Source organism: Esox lucius, chromosome 7 (assembly GCF_011004845.1).
Source record: "Esox lucius isolate fEsoLuc1 chromosome 7, fEsoLuc1.pri, whole genome shotgun sequence".
Lineage (NCBI taxonomy): Eukaryota > Metazoa > Chordata > Actinopteri > Esociformes > Esocidae > Esox > Esox lucius.
The window spans coordinates 19,990,587-20,007,948 of record NC_047575.1 but is presented as its reverse complement, the minus strand read 5'-3'; the positions used below and the strand labels follow the sequence as shown (position 1 = coordinate 20,007,948).

The following is a 17,362-nucleotide window of genomic DNA, read 5'->3' as shown; positions in this document are numbered from 1 at the left end:
TGGGCTGCATAGGCTCATCCCTGATACCACTGCTGCTGGCAGTGCACCTCTGGGATCCTCTGGGACATTCATTATTTTAGCAGTCTATGCGGCTCTGGAACCCTCTGGGAGGTTGAATATTCTAAGCTACTCTGGGCAGAAGGCCAAACAACATCTAATTTATTAACTTTCATTTTGGCAAATAGAACAATGTGTCAGAAGAAGGAGACTCAACTAAATCTATGACTCAGCAAATTTGCAAACACCCTTACATTTAGAAATAATTACACAATATGTACTCTGAGAAAAAAACAAATGATTGTGTATATATATATCTATTTCTGTCATATAAAAAATACTGAAAATTCATTTAATCTGTGTACTATTATGTACCACTTATTTCAAAGTAAAAAACAAACAATTAAAAACACACTTCAGTAGTGTGAGCTGAGCAGAGCAAACATTTCAGTGTTCCATCCTGTACAGTGGGGAGAACAAGTATTTGATACACTGCCGATTTTGCAGGTTTTCCCACTTACAAAGCATGTAGAAGTCTGTAATTTTTATCATAGGTACTCTTCAACTGTGAGTGACGGAATCAAAAATAAAAATCCAGAAAATCACATTGTATGATTTAATTACTTAAAAATCATACAATGTGATTTTCTGGATTTTTGTTTTAGATTCTGTCACTCACAGTTGAAGAGTACCTATGATAAAAATTACAGACTTCTACATGCTTTGTAAGTGGGAAAACCTGCAAAATCGGCAGTGTATCAAATACTTGTTCTCCCCAACGTATTCAGCACTCTCTTATTTACCAAAGCTGAGAAGAAAGATAATGAAACTAAAATGACAGAGGGAGAATCTCTCAGAGTCGGAAGTAGGATGGTCACGGGAGTGAGGGAAGCCCTTCTCGAAAGTCGTATGTGTGGTTTTTACAGTGCTCCCCCACAAGATGCAGAAAAACACCCTGACACTCCAAATAAACACTCCACTGAGAGGAAATACAATATCTCCCCATTAGCATTTCTGTTTTGGCCAGTGACCTGTAGTTCACTACCACTTCCTCTCTCCAGGTCAGGCCAGTGAGGCCACAACACTTAGAGAACAGATCCACACTTGGCTGCTATGAACCACAGAGGCAGTACTCGTATTCTACCTAGCTGGTTTGGATTGCTCTCCCTGTTGTTATCTCAATTGTATCTGTTGCCTCTAATTTGAAGCTCGATAATAGCTGTGGGGTAAAGGTGGAATTCCACATAATATCTCATCGAGTGGATAGTCATGATGATCAAGATGAGATAGTGAAGCTTTCTGAGATATTCCCAGGGGCCTGACTTCTTTTAGGGGGATCACCGGGAGATTGGCACGAAAGAAACTCCTCTCTCTGCTCTTTCTTCATGGTGAAATGTGTGAAAGTGCCAGCCCCCTGCCCCCTCGCTACACAAGACTGTAATGAAACAACCTGCTTCCGCAATCCAGAAAATGACTCAGCCCTTTCCCCCGCCTGCTCGTAATCGTGAGAAAAGAAACAGAGAGTAAGAAAGACAAGAAACCACTATTACTCAAACAGAATGACGCCATAATCAAAAAACCTACATTCATAAAAAAAAGAGATGTTTATTAAAGACCCTTGATTCCTAATTACCATCAGTTACCTGCAGATCTACTCATGCATCTCCATTTTCATACGACTAGAAAATAATTCTGCAGCCACAGACATTTTAATAAATCTATGGATTATAATTCATTTCATATTTTGCAACATTTTCCATGGAAATGTAAACCTTTACTAGTTTGCATTTTATTAGGCTATGCATTTTTTCCTAAAAGAACAGAATAGTAAAATGAAAAGATGGACTTTGTTGGACCTACTGTACCTCATTTATATGGTGCAAAGGTCATTATAGGCATCATGGTGTGTTAAACTGTCTGGGTGCGTGCAATAATGCTGGCTCTATATGTGAAATCCTTCATTGTGATTCATCATCTCAGACTCCGCAGAAACAGGTTGGCTGAAATATAATAACCTTAAATGAAGACAACTTCATGGAGAATTTCAGAGAACAACTGCAACATAGTCTGTTCACAATCAGGTAAGATATGGCAATAACTAGTAGTTAGTAGTTGAATTTAAAAGCTAAAGACTGGAAAATTACAGGAATCAAAAGTGAAATAAGACAGAAATACCTGGGCAAGAACACGGTAATTACCCACCAATATACCAATTAATATTTCGCTTCTTGTCAGAGCTGGCAACCCGTGTCCCAGTGGTTTGGCGAAAACAACTCCTGGGCCAGTGAATATTCCTAAAAGAAAAACTTTAATCCATCTCAGGTTGAGCTTGTTTTATACACGTTTTATACGTTGCATTGTATATTTCTGCCCTATTCAACTATAGGCCTAATTAAAAGGGCAGCTGTTGTGTTTATTGATTAATTCAAAGGAATATTTTTGGATTGAATATTTATAGACAGACTTGTCATCCTAAGTAGAATGCATGTCATCCAGCCAGTCAAAACCGGTTTTGGGTTTACGTTTGTTCTTGAATGTAGCTGGTTCTGTTTTTTTCCCCTTTATTCCTAAACACGTCTTTTTATTCTGATTGTTATCACCAGTTTCTTATCAGCCCTCGCTAGCACCCTATTCATTAGTTTGCATAGTTCTGTCAGCCCTTTGAGTCTTTTTGTGTATGTCTTGCTTTTCCATCAGTCTCTGTTTTTGCCTGCCTGCCTTGTTCCTGGGTTCCTGCCATTTTCTTATTTTTTTTCCTGCCTCACTTTCCTTATTAAACCCTTTTTGTTGTTCATTAACTCTGCGCCTGGTGTCCTATAAACCAAAACATGACACTTGTAAGGACATTCTATATGTTTTTTGAATCCTTATATACATATCTAAAGCAGACACTTAATAATGAAATAAACTTCTAGATGTGCATAATCGCCCCTCCCTAAAACACAATAACTCTTCCTGAATGCTTCTTTAAGGAATACGAGAAACAAAGTAAAACCTAAAGTGTGGTGATACCTTAAGGCCACATAGATTCCCCTTCACAGTCTACACACCCTTATAATACCACATAAACACACAGCACCATTGCAGATTTTATCAATGTATAAATAACTCATAAATACTCACATGTACATACCCTTTGCTAGGATACCAGAAATTGTGCTCAGGTGCATCCTGTTTCCATTGATCTTCCTTGAGATGTTTCTACAACTTGGTTGGAATCAATCTACGGTAAATTCAATTGATTGGACACAATTTGGAAAGGCACACACCTGCCTATATGAGGTCCAACAGTTGATAGGTCATGTCAGAGCACAAACCAAGCCTTGAGGTCATAGGAATCAAAAACAAGATTGTGTTGTTTGGAAGTTTGGAACCACCAACACTCTTCCTAGAGCTGGGCGTCCAACCAAATTTGAGGGAGAAGGGCCTTGGTCAAGGAGATTACCAAGAACCCAATGGTCACTCTGACAGAGCTCCAGAGTTCATGTGTGGAGATGGGAGAACCTCCCGGAAGGACAACCATCTCTGCAGCACCCCACCCATAACCCTTTTATGGTAGAGTGGCCAGACAGAAGCCTCTCATCAGTAAAAAGCTCATGACAGCCAGATGTCACTTCTGAAGGAAACTAGCTCATCACCTGACCAATATCATCCTTACAAAGAAGTTTGGTGGTGCTAGCATCAGCAGATAGCTAAGACAACACAGGAGCGGCTATGGGACAAGTTTGTTAATATCATTGAATGGCCCAGCCAGACCCAGGACTGAACATCTCTGTAGGGACCTGAAAATGTCTATGCAGTGCTGTTCCACAACCTAACAGAGCATGACAGGATCTGCAGAGAATAATGGGAGAAACAGCCCAACAGAGGTGTGCCTGGCTTGTAACGTCCTACCCAAGAAGACGAGGATGCAATTGCTGCCAAGGTTGCTTCAACAAAAAAGTGAGTAAAAGGGTGACAGATCCCTTTAGCTCTGTATTTCTCAGGGACTTTTATTGTGAATGTGAATTGTGAGTTAAGCGCAGGGTAGGTTTATTGTAGATTGGCATCATATTACACACCTATGGAATGAGACATTTTCTCTGGTTAACCAAAGTATGTTATTATGATAACAGCATGAAAGCATATACTGTATACTGTAAACTGTTATACTTGGGGTTGGATTATTTGTCAAACAATACAAAAACAGTCTTTGTGTGCAAATAAAATCTGTGGTTTTCTTTCATGTCATGTCAGATAAAGACACATGATGTAATGTAAATAAAAATAGATGTTAATATTTAAGGAGTTTTTCAAACCAAGAGTCTCAAGGTGGATGTTTTGGTGTGGCTGTGTGTTTTAGTCAAAGTGACTACACAAAGAACACTGTTGTTTTAAATTCTTCCCTCAGTTTTTACAGTTGTGTCCTTCATTAGTTTCTGTATAGCTTTCTGTTGCTTACTTCAGATTTGCACCTGTGTTATTATAGTATTGTATAATTGTGCATACTAAAATCACTTGGGGAAGGCAGTATCATCTATGATTTCACTATTATTGCGTGGACGTTTCCAGTCATTAGCTTTTATTTCAGCAGCTACAAACTATGAAGATGAATTACTATTTACTATTACCAGAATCCAAACTAAACATGGAGAAGCTGCGTTTATCACTTATGCTGTACACAACTGGAATAAACTACCAGAAGATCTTAGACGTGGCCCAAACGTATCAATTTTGAAGGCCAGGTTAAAAACACTTCTCTTCTCACATGCCTATGACTGAGCACTTATACTTAACCACACTGTTTAACCTTATAGCTTCCTATGCTTTTATCCCATTTTTAATCTTTATAAGTTTATTTATTATATTTTTCTTATTATGATGTTTTCATTTGTTTTCATGTTTTCATTTGTTTTTATGTTATTGTATTTTTATATATTTTATAATTTTTCTTTGTAAAGCACATTGAATTGCTTTGATGTATGAATTGTGCTATATAAATAAACTTGCTTGCTATGTTCTCACCTGGTTATTTGGTTTTATTTTGGGAAAATATCTGGAAGTTGACAAAGGCCTGGTTCCACGGGGGTGTGGTGGGGGGGGGGGCAAAAAGGAACATAGCCATCCAGATAGAATCTTTATGGGGAAACAAAAACCTGAGTTTTGTTTCCCTATAAACACTGCAAATGGTAAATTAATTACATATGCCCCTGATTTATACAAAAATTTCCCCTCTTTCATTTCATCCAGCACCTTGACATGAGTTGACAACCGTTATTGGGAATTTTACCAGGCAGACCCCTAATATGACTTATGTTGAAACTATCAGGGTCCTGGGCCCATTATCTCAACCTCTACCAAGACCAAAAGAGATGACACCCAGTGGGGAGTTATGTTAATCACATTTTTATTTCCTCCATTTAAACACAATCCAACAGAAGAAACACTTCGGCCTACCACAAACTAATATGGCCTAAGGAAAAAGGAACAGCAGCAAAGTGCAATGTACAATATGCAGGGACCTGTCTAGATTGCTCTCCAAGTCGGGAAACTTTAAACACACCAACTGGCATTGAAGGGTTAAAATACTCCAAAGTGTTTCAATTTGCAAAGAACTGCATCACCTACAGCAACTAATGTAAAAGAGTACACCTAGAAAAGTGCTTGTCTATTAAGTTGTTAATCAATTTATCCATCCATTTCAGGGCCTTGTGGTATGTGTTTTTCTCAGTACATTGGATATAAGGATTGATGCCTTTTAGCAAACTTTGTGCTTCTAAATCTGCTTTTCTTTTCAAAGTGACACTGAAGGATTTGATATGATGTTAAAAACATAAGCTTATCTGAATAATTGAAGGATGGTATTTCTCACATCCTTCTAAAAAGCCTATTATCCCAGAAGGATTGTTCTAGAATCTGATTTGATGTGTTCCCCATAGATTCAATAAACTATTACTTGGGCAGATGAAGCTGCTATTGAATGTTTGTTATCATTTATCAAGTAAGTAAAGAGAACAACATTGAAAAGCTTAGCATGTTTCTAAAAGGTACTGAAGAGCAAGCTCCTTTAGGCGAAAGCCTTAAAGAATCATTCCTAAATAAAACTCATATAGAGTTAAACTACAGGACAGGGCAAACGCCCAGACCTCATGCAGCCATTCAACACATGGCTGAGCTACAAAGAGCAGACAGGTCCAGACTTCCGGCTTTGTGTGCGTGGTTGACAGTACAGGCCTCAGAGAAGAAGTAATAAATAAATAAATAATAACTTTGTCAATCCTTCTATCAATCCTGTGCTTTTACACTGCATGATGACAACATTGATCGTTGTGACGCACTCTTCAAAATGAAAGTTTTAGCCCATGACCATGATAAGCCTAACAACAGCGGTGTAAAAAATACATCCGACACTTATATGGCAAAACAATGTTGTCCCTTATCCTTGTAACATCCAGTTAAGGTAACCCAAACCTCCCCAAAAGGCAAAACCCAACATTCAAGTGAGTCAATAGTAACCAAAATAAAGGGTACTCTCACCCATGTTAAAAAGGGACAGACAAGCCCCCTTAATAATGACTCTACTGTAGATTCTTTGGTACCCTAGAGTACCCCGGATTGTACTTACACCAAAGATCTGTATGTTTTTCTGGTTGTATTTATTGCATTATGTACTTTGCTTCATATTGTCTCACATAATATGTACCCAGCAAAGAAGGAAATAAGACAAATCTCCAAGATAGACAACTGCTTAATGTGTACAACCACATCCTAAAGCTACAACTACTCTAGCCATGTGTTGCTATAGAATGAAATTCCTGTGACTAATACTGACATTTCGCACTCTTGTCAAACCTCAAAAACCCATATGAAGAAACAAATGAACAACAATGAAGTTTCCCTGCGCAAATGACCCAGGACAGCTAGTCACTAGTAGCATGGTACGGTAGAGTGTATGTCCATTAAGAAGGACAACATCAAGAACTATGGTGGAGATGCTTGAACTATCATCTGCATTGTCTGCATCAGCCTTTTATCTCAAGTTGTGGCAAGAAAGAGTGAGAGAGACAATAGATGGGGGATTAACTGGGTGGCGCCAGTAGCAAGCCATTCTCAGTCATAAAGGTGTCACCGGGCACTCAAGCAAAATAATTGAAGACACAATGTAAAATCATGTTATCCTGGAAATTCTTCTTTGGGATTGAGTGGACTTGGACAGAGCAAACACAGCTCTCAGCCTTCTCCAAATGAACAGACAACTACATTTAGAAAGCTAAGTTATATTGATTACAAGTTCTATTTTGATTTCTTCTATGAAGAGCAATGGAAATGTAAGCTTTCCCACAGCTATGGCTTCACGCAATCTATCTCAGATAATTTTATGTTACCACAAACTAATATAGTAAAGGGCCAAAGAAAATACTGCAGTGTGCTATTGTAATTACACCACTATGAAGAGCCAATGTGTTTCCTTTTCCATTCTGTAAAGTTCAATACTTTATTATCCTCTGTATCTGGTATTTTTTATATTATATTCCCTTTGATAATCATTAAATTACTTTAAAAACTTAAACTCATTTGTGTCTATGAGTTTTTTTGCAAAGAAAAGTGCTTGCTTGGTTGAATTGACAACCATTCAGCAATTGAAGTAACACACACTACAGCTAATATGTTTGTGGACATTTAGAATTGGCCTTGATTTGGAAAGAAGTCAACTTCTTGTCCATTAAAATAACATGAAATTGATCAGAAATAGAGTGTAGACATTGTTCATGTTGTAAATGACAATTGCAGCTGGAAACGGCAGATTTTTTATGGAATATCAATATAGGTGTACAGAGGTCCATTATCAGCAACCATCAGTCCTGTTCCAATGGCACGCTGTGTTTGCTGGAGTTGTAAAGAAGAAGCCATATCTCAGACTGGCCAATAAAAATAAAAGATTAAGATGGGCAAAAGAACACAGACACTGGACCGAGGAAGAACTCTGTCTAGAAGGCCAGCATCCTGGAGTTGCCTCTTCACTGTTGTTGTTGAGACTGGTATTTTGCCGGGGTACTATTTAATGAAACTACCTCTTGTGAGGTGTCTGTTTTTCAAATGAGACACTTCAATGTCTAATGTATTTGTCCTCTTGCCCAACTGTTCACTGGGGCCTCCCACTCCTCTTTCTATTCTAGTTAGAGACAGTTTGCACAGTTCTGTGAAGGGAGTAGTACACATCATTGTATGATGTCTTTCTTGGCAATTTCTTACATGTAATAGCCTTCATTTCTCAGAAGAAGAATAGGTTGACGAGTTTCAGTTTTTTGTTTCTGGCCATTTTGAGCCTGTAATCGAACCCACAAACGATGATGCTGAAGATACTGAACAAGTCTAAAGAAGAACAGTTTTGTTGCTCCTTAAATCCGCACAACAGTTTTTAGCGGTGCTAACATAAAAATGTAATGATCAATTAGCCTTTTAAAATTATACATTTGGATTAGCAAACACAATGTGCCATTGGAACACAGGTTTCTGTTAATGGGTATTTATGATGAATTTAATATTATTTTAATAGCAGTCAGCAAAACCCAGAGTCAGCCAGTTTAATAAGAAACAACATCATACAGTCTGACTTGGTTTTAAGTCATGTACGGTAAACGGCTGTATCAAGACCTCCTTGCAGTGACAATGCAATGACTCACAGCATCCTTCATGAGAAGAGGACTTCCGTAATTACTTTTCTAAACCAAAAATTTAAATATTTCTCCCTCATTTGTGGTTAACAAGTAGATACTGTCTGGGTAGTGCAATAACAAATAAGCTTGCAGTCTTTCACTTTAAGAAATACGCAATCTAAAAAAATAAGGAATGAAAATTGAAAATGTGTGGAAGATTTCACAAGGATTTCACAAGTACTTCCCCCAGAACACCACCAAGAATGTCATGAAACAAAGATACTGTAAAAAAAAAAGATTGCTTTATTTTTAAATGAATAATGCTTTCATTTACAGGATATTTTTAGGGCAGCATTTCTCTATTTCTGGAACAAAATACAGTGATCCAGATAATGTGCATTCATTCCTTTTCCGATAAGCATTCCCCTAAATCATTGGCATCCATCATCAAAAAGAAAAACGTTAACTCTATAAACTTAGGTAAATAGTGAGAGTTGATTGTTGTTATATATAAGTAATAAATAAGTTGTAATATAATGGTAAACATTTGTGTGTTTGCTATTTTTCTACAACTATGGTAAGTTTATATACCAGTATCTGGTACCCAGCTAAGAGAAAAATACATTTTATTGCCCCTCTATAAACTTCACCCAAGTAGTCAGCCAAATTGTTTTGATACTTGTTTGGTAAGTCAGCAGTATATTATACTGTATATAATGACTGATGTTGTTTTCTTACTAAATTCAGCAGAATATCATACGTAATGACTTATTTGGTTAAATTACACTGTAAGAAACAGTTACAGTTTGACAAAAAAGGTGAAAATGTAGTAAAAAAAACATTTGATTAATAAGTAAATATATGCATGTAATAATGTTGTTATTAAACAACAGAGAACTTATTAGATGAAAAAGAGATGAATCATCATGCATGAACAGACAAAATGCCAAAAAAACTCCAAACCACAACAGAAACTGCTGTTGATATAAATATCTAAGATGTCCCTAAGAGCATGTCAATCACAGATCTTTATCTCTACAAGGTAAGTCTGCTCTGTCTTGATCTATCTGATTTTCTGAGATAGTCAAGAGTTTTTTTCAGGCTGGACCACCTGCTGTATATATCTATGTATACTGGTACATCTGTGCTGTTGTGATAGGAGAAAGATTAGATCTGTATGTGTAAGTGTTTTCTGTTTGGGCCAAATTATGTAGTGTTTACCATGAATTCTGTAACCACTCACATGGAAATGTTGCCTTTACAATTTGAAGATAATGTAACACTGAAAGCCAAGTTGTGGTGCTTGATCAGTTATCCAGCTTTCAATAGTAGGCTGCTGTCACAGATCTACATCTGTTATCATTCATATAGGCTGGCAAAAATCTTTCTGCATTCAACCTGTCATTCGTTGATTAATACTGACTTGATTTAGTAGCAGTCAGTGATGGTGTCTCTGTGTCTTTCAGATGGCAGTTTGGTGGCTATTTTCTCTGTTCATGTTCCACCTGAGCTGCATGTCTCCAAGTTGTGCTCACCCTGGAGGCCTTAGCAAGGCCTTCTCATACTCCCTGAAATCCACGAGATGTACCCACGCCCGGGTGAAGCAGCTTCTCAGGAGATATGTAAGTTGATACCTCTGTTAGTCCTGTTATAAGGGGCTGGTCTTTTACTTCCTCTTTATGCCTGAAGCTTAAAGCTATCCTCCCACATGGCAGAGGCTGTTATATTACATGGATTTGTCTTGTTAGAAGGAGGAACAGTTGGATGACGTGCAGTTTGAGGACAGGAATCTGGAGTTAAAGACACTACCTTCCCTCTCTACGGACTTCAACCAGTGGCTTCAGATGAAGGTATGTGTGACACCTGATTGTGTGCCTGTTCATTATTTCTACAATAAAGGTATCATGGAGTAGGAGTGACAGAGTGAATAATATTCTTATCTGTCCTGTACAGGACTGGGAGCGACTGAGTACTGCCTCTCATGACCTGCACACCTTCTGGGCTCATCTGGACAGGAAGAGAAGGGAGATGGAGGAGGAGGGAGATAGGGCATCCCAGGGGATGAGCAACAGGAGGAAGGCTAAACTCAGCATACCTGAGAGTATTCAGTGTATTCAGAAAGACCTGCGGGATCTCATGACTAAAGTCAACTTTCAGGTGCAGACAATGTGTAGCAAATTCAGTAGATTAATACATAAACACGCACACACACATTTAAACGGTTCACACATTCAGTGAATGTATTTTGTTTTATAATAAATGAGGTGTTCATATAGGTGCTAAATCAGTAGGTAACATATATCCACTAGGAGTATTCTGATCAACCTTTCTGTGATGTTGTCTTTGCAGTTGAAGAGTATGAATAGCTCTAGTGTGAGTCCCACCTCTCCCAATACGATGACCTGGCAGGTTGGCCTTTCCACCAGCAGCTGGGCCAAATCCACATCCCTGTGGGCCAGCCGCCTGGAGGGTTACATCATCCTCAGGGACCTGGAGAGCTACCTCAGCAAGCTGACAAGAGACTTCACCCTCCTAAGGACCAGACACAGCCTCCCTCCAGGAACCCCACACAGGGGCAGATAGTGTGCAATAATTCAGATTTGCACCTCTTTGGCCAAAGTGGCTTCAACTTATTTCATGGACAGGAGGCAATTGTGGGTGTGAGAATGTATAGTATAATGAATGGAAATGTTAAATCATCCAACAGTATTTCATATTGCCAATACACAGTTTATTTGAGCTGTAAAACAAACTAATAATGATATTAGTATTTTTATGAAGAATATAATAATAATGATAATAAGTATTAGTAGGAGATAACTAAGAAACATTTTATTCAGTATTACTATGGAAAAAGAAATGTCAATACCTCATTTTTCAATTGAATTTGTGACATTTACATTACATTTTAGGAAACTAATATAGAGTCATTTACAAGAGCAGGACCAGGATTTGAACCTTGTCTGCAACCTCTACCAGCCCAGCTTGGGGTTTCAATTTGCACATTATCCCAATATAATAGTTTTTCATGGGTTTCAGTGACTTTGTTGACTTATACAAACTGAAACCTGGGTTTCTCCCTGAGTTTCTGTATTATCTCTCACTCTCTCTGACTCTAACAGCCAAGAGCTGGAAGAGTGTTGAGAAACACTACCCAACATCCTCTTTTTCCAGCTCTCACTTCACTGTACTTTCCAAAGATGCCTATTTGTCTATTTATTTGCTTATTTATTAATATTTATTTTTAAATGTAAATTAAGGAAATACAATTATTTATTTTTTATACATAGCAAAAACATTATAATGAAGTAAAAAATAAATATCAAACATAACATTCAAAATGTGTTGTTTCATTTAATACGATTATAGTTAATAGATAGCAAAGTATTATGCATTTCTACACATGTATTATCCATCGTAAGATAATGTGCCATTTTTATCAATAACTATGTAAATGAAGATTAACAAGTGCAATGGTGTTAAAATAATCCTTATATTTTAGGTAGTGCATTGCTATGATCTCAAATTTAAAGCAGTGAAATTACTTATTTGTGGCTTTAATCTGGTTGGCTGTCTGAATTAGGAAATGATCCTGTGGAATAATTAGTTTGCTATGGATTATACCAAGGCTGTCATTACTTTCCGTCGTCATCTTGGATTGAGATGAGGGGCCATCTGCAAAAAAAAAAACTACGTTGTTATTCTCTAAAGTGGATTATTAGAAATACCCTCCCCTACACATATAGATAAACAGTGGATCTGAAAAGTATTCCATCTTGGACTCTTCCAGATCATATTGTGTTACAACATAAAATCAAATTTTTAAATTAAGAGTTAATGCCTCTGATCAAAACAAAAAGGTTAATAAAGTGAAAGTCAAAGTGAAAAATGGAATTCACAATATGTTCTGAATTTATACCAAATACAAAACAGAAAGTAATGATTGCATACTTATTCACCCCCTTTAGGCAATATTTGGTAGTGGCACCTTTGGCAGCAATTACAGCTGGATTTGGATAAAACGCTACCAACTAAGCATTTCTATATACAAAATATTTTCTCCATTCTGCTTTGCAGAATTGCATAAGCTCAGTCAAGGTGCATGGGGACCTTTGGTGAAAATGAAATTTCAAGTCTTTTCACATATTCTCAAATGAATTGAGGTCTGGGCTTTGTCTAGGCCACTCCAGGACATTGTCCTTTTTGTTGTTAGGCCACTCTGTGATAACTGCGCCCTCTGCTGCTTCACCTCCCCCTGCAGCGGACGGGCTCCAGCGTTCGACGTCACCGGCCTTCTGACACCACCGTCCATCTCATCATGCATTTCACCTGTGTCTTGTTTAGCGCACCTGTTCCTCATCCTCATCATTCCCCCCAGTATATATGTTCCCTCTGCTCCCCCTGTCTTTGTGTGTAATTGTCTCTGTATAGACGAAAGAGCTGTGTACGCTTCGTGTCGACACATATATATACTTTATACGTTGTAGCATTAAAAAACATACAACGATCACGCCGTTCTCCTGCTCCTCCTTGTTCCACCCCCCGAAGCTGTGACACACTCCAGTGAGGCATTGGCAGTATGTTTGCAGTCAATTGCTGAAACATAAATCCTTTTCCACTCTCGTGCCAAACATAATGTTTAGCATTGAGGCCTTAAAGCTCCATAGTTTTATATTTTTCACTTTGACACTATGATTAATTTCCAAATAAAATCAATTTTGACACAATAAACACAATAAAATTAGGAAAAGTCAAAGGGGAATACATACCTTTGAGAGACACTGTAAATTACTAAACTATCTTTGAATCCCACTGCATTTAATAGTCCTCCCTGTCCTCCATCTTAAAGTCCTCATTCTGCAGTCATACATACATACATCGGATTTTGATTAACAAAATATATTGAAGGTCAAAATCTTTACTGTACATTGTGTAATTCCTTGCAAACAAAATGATGTAACAACGGTCATTGGAAACCAAAGCTTGATTCTATGGTCAGTGAACTATTGGGGGCCTGCTGAAGGATCAAGTGATGACCCAGTTTTAGCCTAATGGCAGAAGGAAGGCTGATTCTGGCCTAAAATCTCCTGGTACTTTATGGAGTCCATGATGCCATGTATCCTAACAAGGATCCCTTGACCTTTGGAAGTTAAACATCCCCACAACATCACACATCCACCACCATAATTCACAGTGGGGATTTGGTTAGTTTCTATATGACCATAGCTTTTTTAAGCCAAACCAACCGCAGCTGTTTGTTGCCAAAAAGCTAAATAGTAGTCTGTTTCCAATCAGTTTGATGACAGTAGAGACTTTCTTTTGCCAACCCTTCGACGTCTAATCGTTGTTTTGGAGACTTGGCGAGTGGGTGAAACACAAGTGTCCTCTTCCAAACAGGTTCATCACAGCTCCAGTTATTTTACATTTCTGACTTATTGCCCTAGTAGTGGAGATTGGTATTTTCAACCATTTAACTATGTTTTTATAGCCATTGCCTGATATGTTTTTTTTATAGCTATTGTCTCAGTGGATTTGCGTGCCCTAACCCATGTTAATGGATGACTAAGGTAATTTAGCCTGTGTCACCTAATATTTGTACACAAGTGAAACATGATGTCATGGATGGCCACTTCAGAGATAACAAAGATCAACTAAAAGTCAAATCTTAATCAGTATATACATCAATTTGGTTATGATCATAATATCTTCCAGGGGTGCCAATCAGGCCTGGCGCCATGAGGGGGCAAGAGGGGGCTTTTAGCCCCTCAGTTGTATTTTCTAGTTTAAGTTTTAACCATTTCATGCTTAAGTTTCAAATATCACTTAAATATCACTTAAAGTTTGACCAGTGATCGTACGCTTCAGGGACCACTCTAGCCTGATCAGTGATCGTACGCTTCAGGGACCACTCTAGCCTGATCAGTGATCGTACGCTTCAGGGACCACTCTAGCCTGATCAGTGATCGTACGCTTCAGGGACCACTCTAGCCTGATCAGTGATCGTACGCTTCAGGGACCACTCTAGCCTGATCAGTGATCGTACGCTTCAGGGACCACTCTAGCCTGATCAGTGATCTTACGCTTCAGGGACCACTCTAGCCTGATCAGTGATCGTACGCTTCAGGGACCACTCTAGCCTGATCAGTGATCTTACGCTTCAGGGACCACTCTAGCCTGATCAGTAATCTTACGCTTCAGGGACCACTCTAGCCTGATCAGTGATCTTACGCTTCAGGGACCACTCTAGTCTGATCAGTGATCCTACGCTTCAGGGACCACTCTAGCCTGATCAGTGATCCTACGCTTCAAGGACCACTCTAGTCTGATCAGTGATCCTACGCTTCAGGGACCACTCTAGTCTGATCAGTGATCTTACGCTTCAGGGACCACTCTAGCCTGATCAGTGATCTTACGCTTCAGGGACCACTCTAGCCTGATCAGTGATCCTACGCTTCAGGGACCACTCTAGTCTGATCAGTGATCCTACGCTTCAGGGACCACTCTAGTCTGATCAGTGATCCTACGCTTCAGGGACCACTCTAGCCTGATCAGTGATCCTACGCTTCAGGGACCACTCTAGTCTGATCAGTGGGATCGTATGCGTCAAAGGGTTAAAAACAACAGACATATGTTCCTCATGAAACTGCCTATTCCTCGTTCATACTGTCCTCAAAATACTGTCCCTTCTACAGACATCTATTTCTCATGATACTGCCTATTCCTCATTCATACTGTCTCCTCCTACACCATACAGTGCCCATAACCCTTTCTCTTCCGTATTCATACTGTCTTCATAACACTGGTTCTTCTTTGTCCATCCTTTGACTCACCACCAGCAGGTGTCCTTTCTTGCCTTTGGACACCTTCAGCTCTTGTCCACTGGTGAAATCAATGACGCCCTCCTTCCCTCGAGCCACAGCAAACCTGATACTGCACCCATGAACATGATGAATGTGTGGCAGAAAGGGGTGAGAAAGCATGAATGAGAAGAGGAGTAGGGGTGAGACACAATGAATGATTGAAGGGGTGAACATTGATGAATGTGAAGAGGAGTGGGGTGAGACACAATGAATGATTGAAGGGGTGAACATTGATGAATGTGAAGAGGAGTGGGGTGAGACACAATGAATGATTGAAGGGGTGAACATTGATGAATGTGAAGAGGAGTGGGGTGAGACACAATGAATGATTGAAGGAGATAAAAAACAAAAAAAGGTGTCAGCACATACAGAGCCCTCCACTAATGAGCAAAACATACTGTGAAAAGAATTCTGCTGCTTATCCTTCTTGGTATTTCATTCAAAGTATTCAGAAAAATCTAACCTTTTAATTGAAAATATTTTCTTTTAATAAAAGAAAACATGCGTGCCACAATTATTGGCACCCCTAGAAATATTCTGAGTAGAATTTAACTGAAGGATATTCCCATTCATATTTTAAGTTTATAAGTTCACTTGAGTGAGAAGGAACACTTAAATGGTAAACCATGGCTTGTATGTGAACTGTTTCACTGGGGTATAAATATGAGGTGACACGCAGGCCAAATTCTCATAGTCATCCATCACCGTCATCAAACTCAATTGCCTAAAGTTTGCCAAACATTATTGAAATGGTACCGGGTTCTGTGGTCAGATAAGACCAAAATAGAGCCCTTTTGGAAACAAACACCAGACAGAAACCATGCAGAAAAGTACCTCATCCCCACTGGTGGATATTTTATGTTTTGGAACTGTTTTTCTTCCAAAGGCCCTGGACAACTTGTTTGGAGACATGATACCATGGACTCCATCAAGTACCAGTATATATTAAATAAAAACCTGACTGCTTAAAGCCTAAACTGGGATGTAGTTGGATATTCCAGTAGGACAATGATCCAAAGCACACCTCAAAATCAACATAAAAATGGTTCACTGACCACATAATCAAGGTTTTGCCATGGCCATCCCAGTCCCCTGACCTAAACCCCATAGTCCCCTGACCTAAACCTCTCCTATTAAGCTCACCTGTGGGATGAGCTTAATAGGAGAGTCCACAACCGTGGACCTCGGAATCTGAAGGATGTGCAGAGATTCTGTATGATAGAATGGTATCAGATCCCTTTCCATGTGTTGTCCAACCTCATTATGCATTATAGGAGAAGCTGTTATCTTGGCAAAGGGAGATTAAATGAAGGCGTGCCAATAATTGTGGCATCCCTTCATATATATTTGTTTCATGAATTTTTTTTTCATTTAAATTGTTTAACATAAAATAATTTTTTTGAATGAAAGACCAAGAGGATAAAAAAAAAAATCCAGCCAGTTTTGCTCATATTTACCAATGGTGTCAACATTAGTGGTGTACAATGTATGACCTCAGGAATAGACAAAATGTCAGCAAGCTTTCAAAGATACTCTGAAAAAGGCAACAAAGCTATCGGTTGCCCAGTTTTCAGGATGGTGGTTGTTGGACATGATTTAAATGCATACAAATGGAAGCCAAACAAAGGGAGAGCCCAGTGAAGTGAATGATTTATTTTAACATTTCATCCATTCCGATTAAAAAAATCCAGTTAAATAACTTTTGAAAACTGGGACCAGGTGACCAGGCAGCCAGACTCACCTCTCTTGGCTGACATTGACCATGTTAATCTTTTCAGCCATGCAGGCCAGCTTGGTCACCGCCTCAATCACATGGTCACACTGGAGAACCACATCACTCTAAAGGACAGACCAGGGACAACATGTGAA

The 17,362-nt window shown here is 38.8% G+C and overlaps 2 protein-coding genes across 4 annotated transcripts in view; one reads left to right on the top strand and one right to left on the bottom strand.

Annotated features, from left to right (window-relative positions):
• Positions 1-9,645: 9,645 nt before the first annotated feature.
• On the top strand, positions 9,646-11,597 carry LOC109615981. Its single transcript, XM_020048535.3, has 5 exons — positions 9,646-9,675; positions 10,085-10,255; positions 10,382-10,483; positions 10,587-10,790; positions 10,983-11,597. Exons 1-5 carry the CDS (start codon positions 9,646-9,648, stop codon positions 11,214-11,216), a joined length of 741 nt encoding a protein of 246 aa, XP_019904094.2. The 3' UTR covers positions 11,217-11,597.
• Positions 11,598-11,956: 359 nt separating this feature from the next.
• The window catches only part of myo1ca (myosin Ic, paralog a), a 32,576-nt gene continuing 27,170 nt past the window's right edge, over positions 11,957-17,362 (bottom strand). For all 3 annotated transcript variants that reach the window (XM_020048534.3, XM_013134510.4, XM_013134511.4), the window contains exons 29-31: positions 17,235-17,332; positions 15,464-15,563; positions 11,957-12,308 (exon numbers count right to left, since the gene is read on the bottom strand). In XM_020048534.3, coding sequence (XP_019904093.2) covers positions 12,282-12,308; positions 15,464-15,563; positions 17,235-17,332 — 225 coding nt within the window. In that variant the 3' untranslated portion in view covers positions 11,957-12,281. The remainder of the gene's footprint in view (positions 12,309-15,463; positions 15,564-17,234; positions 17,333-17,362) is intronic.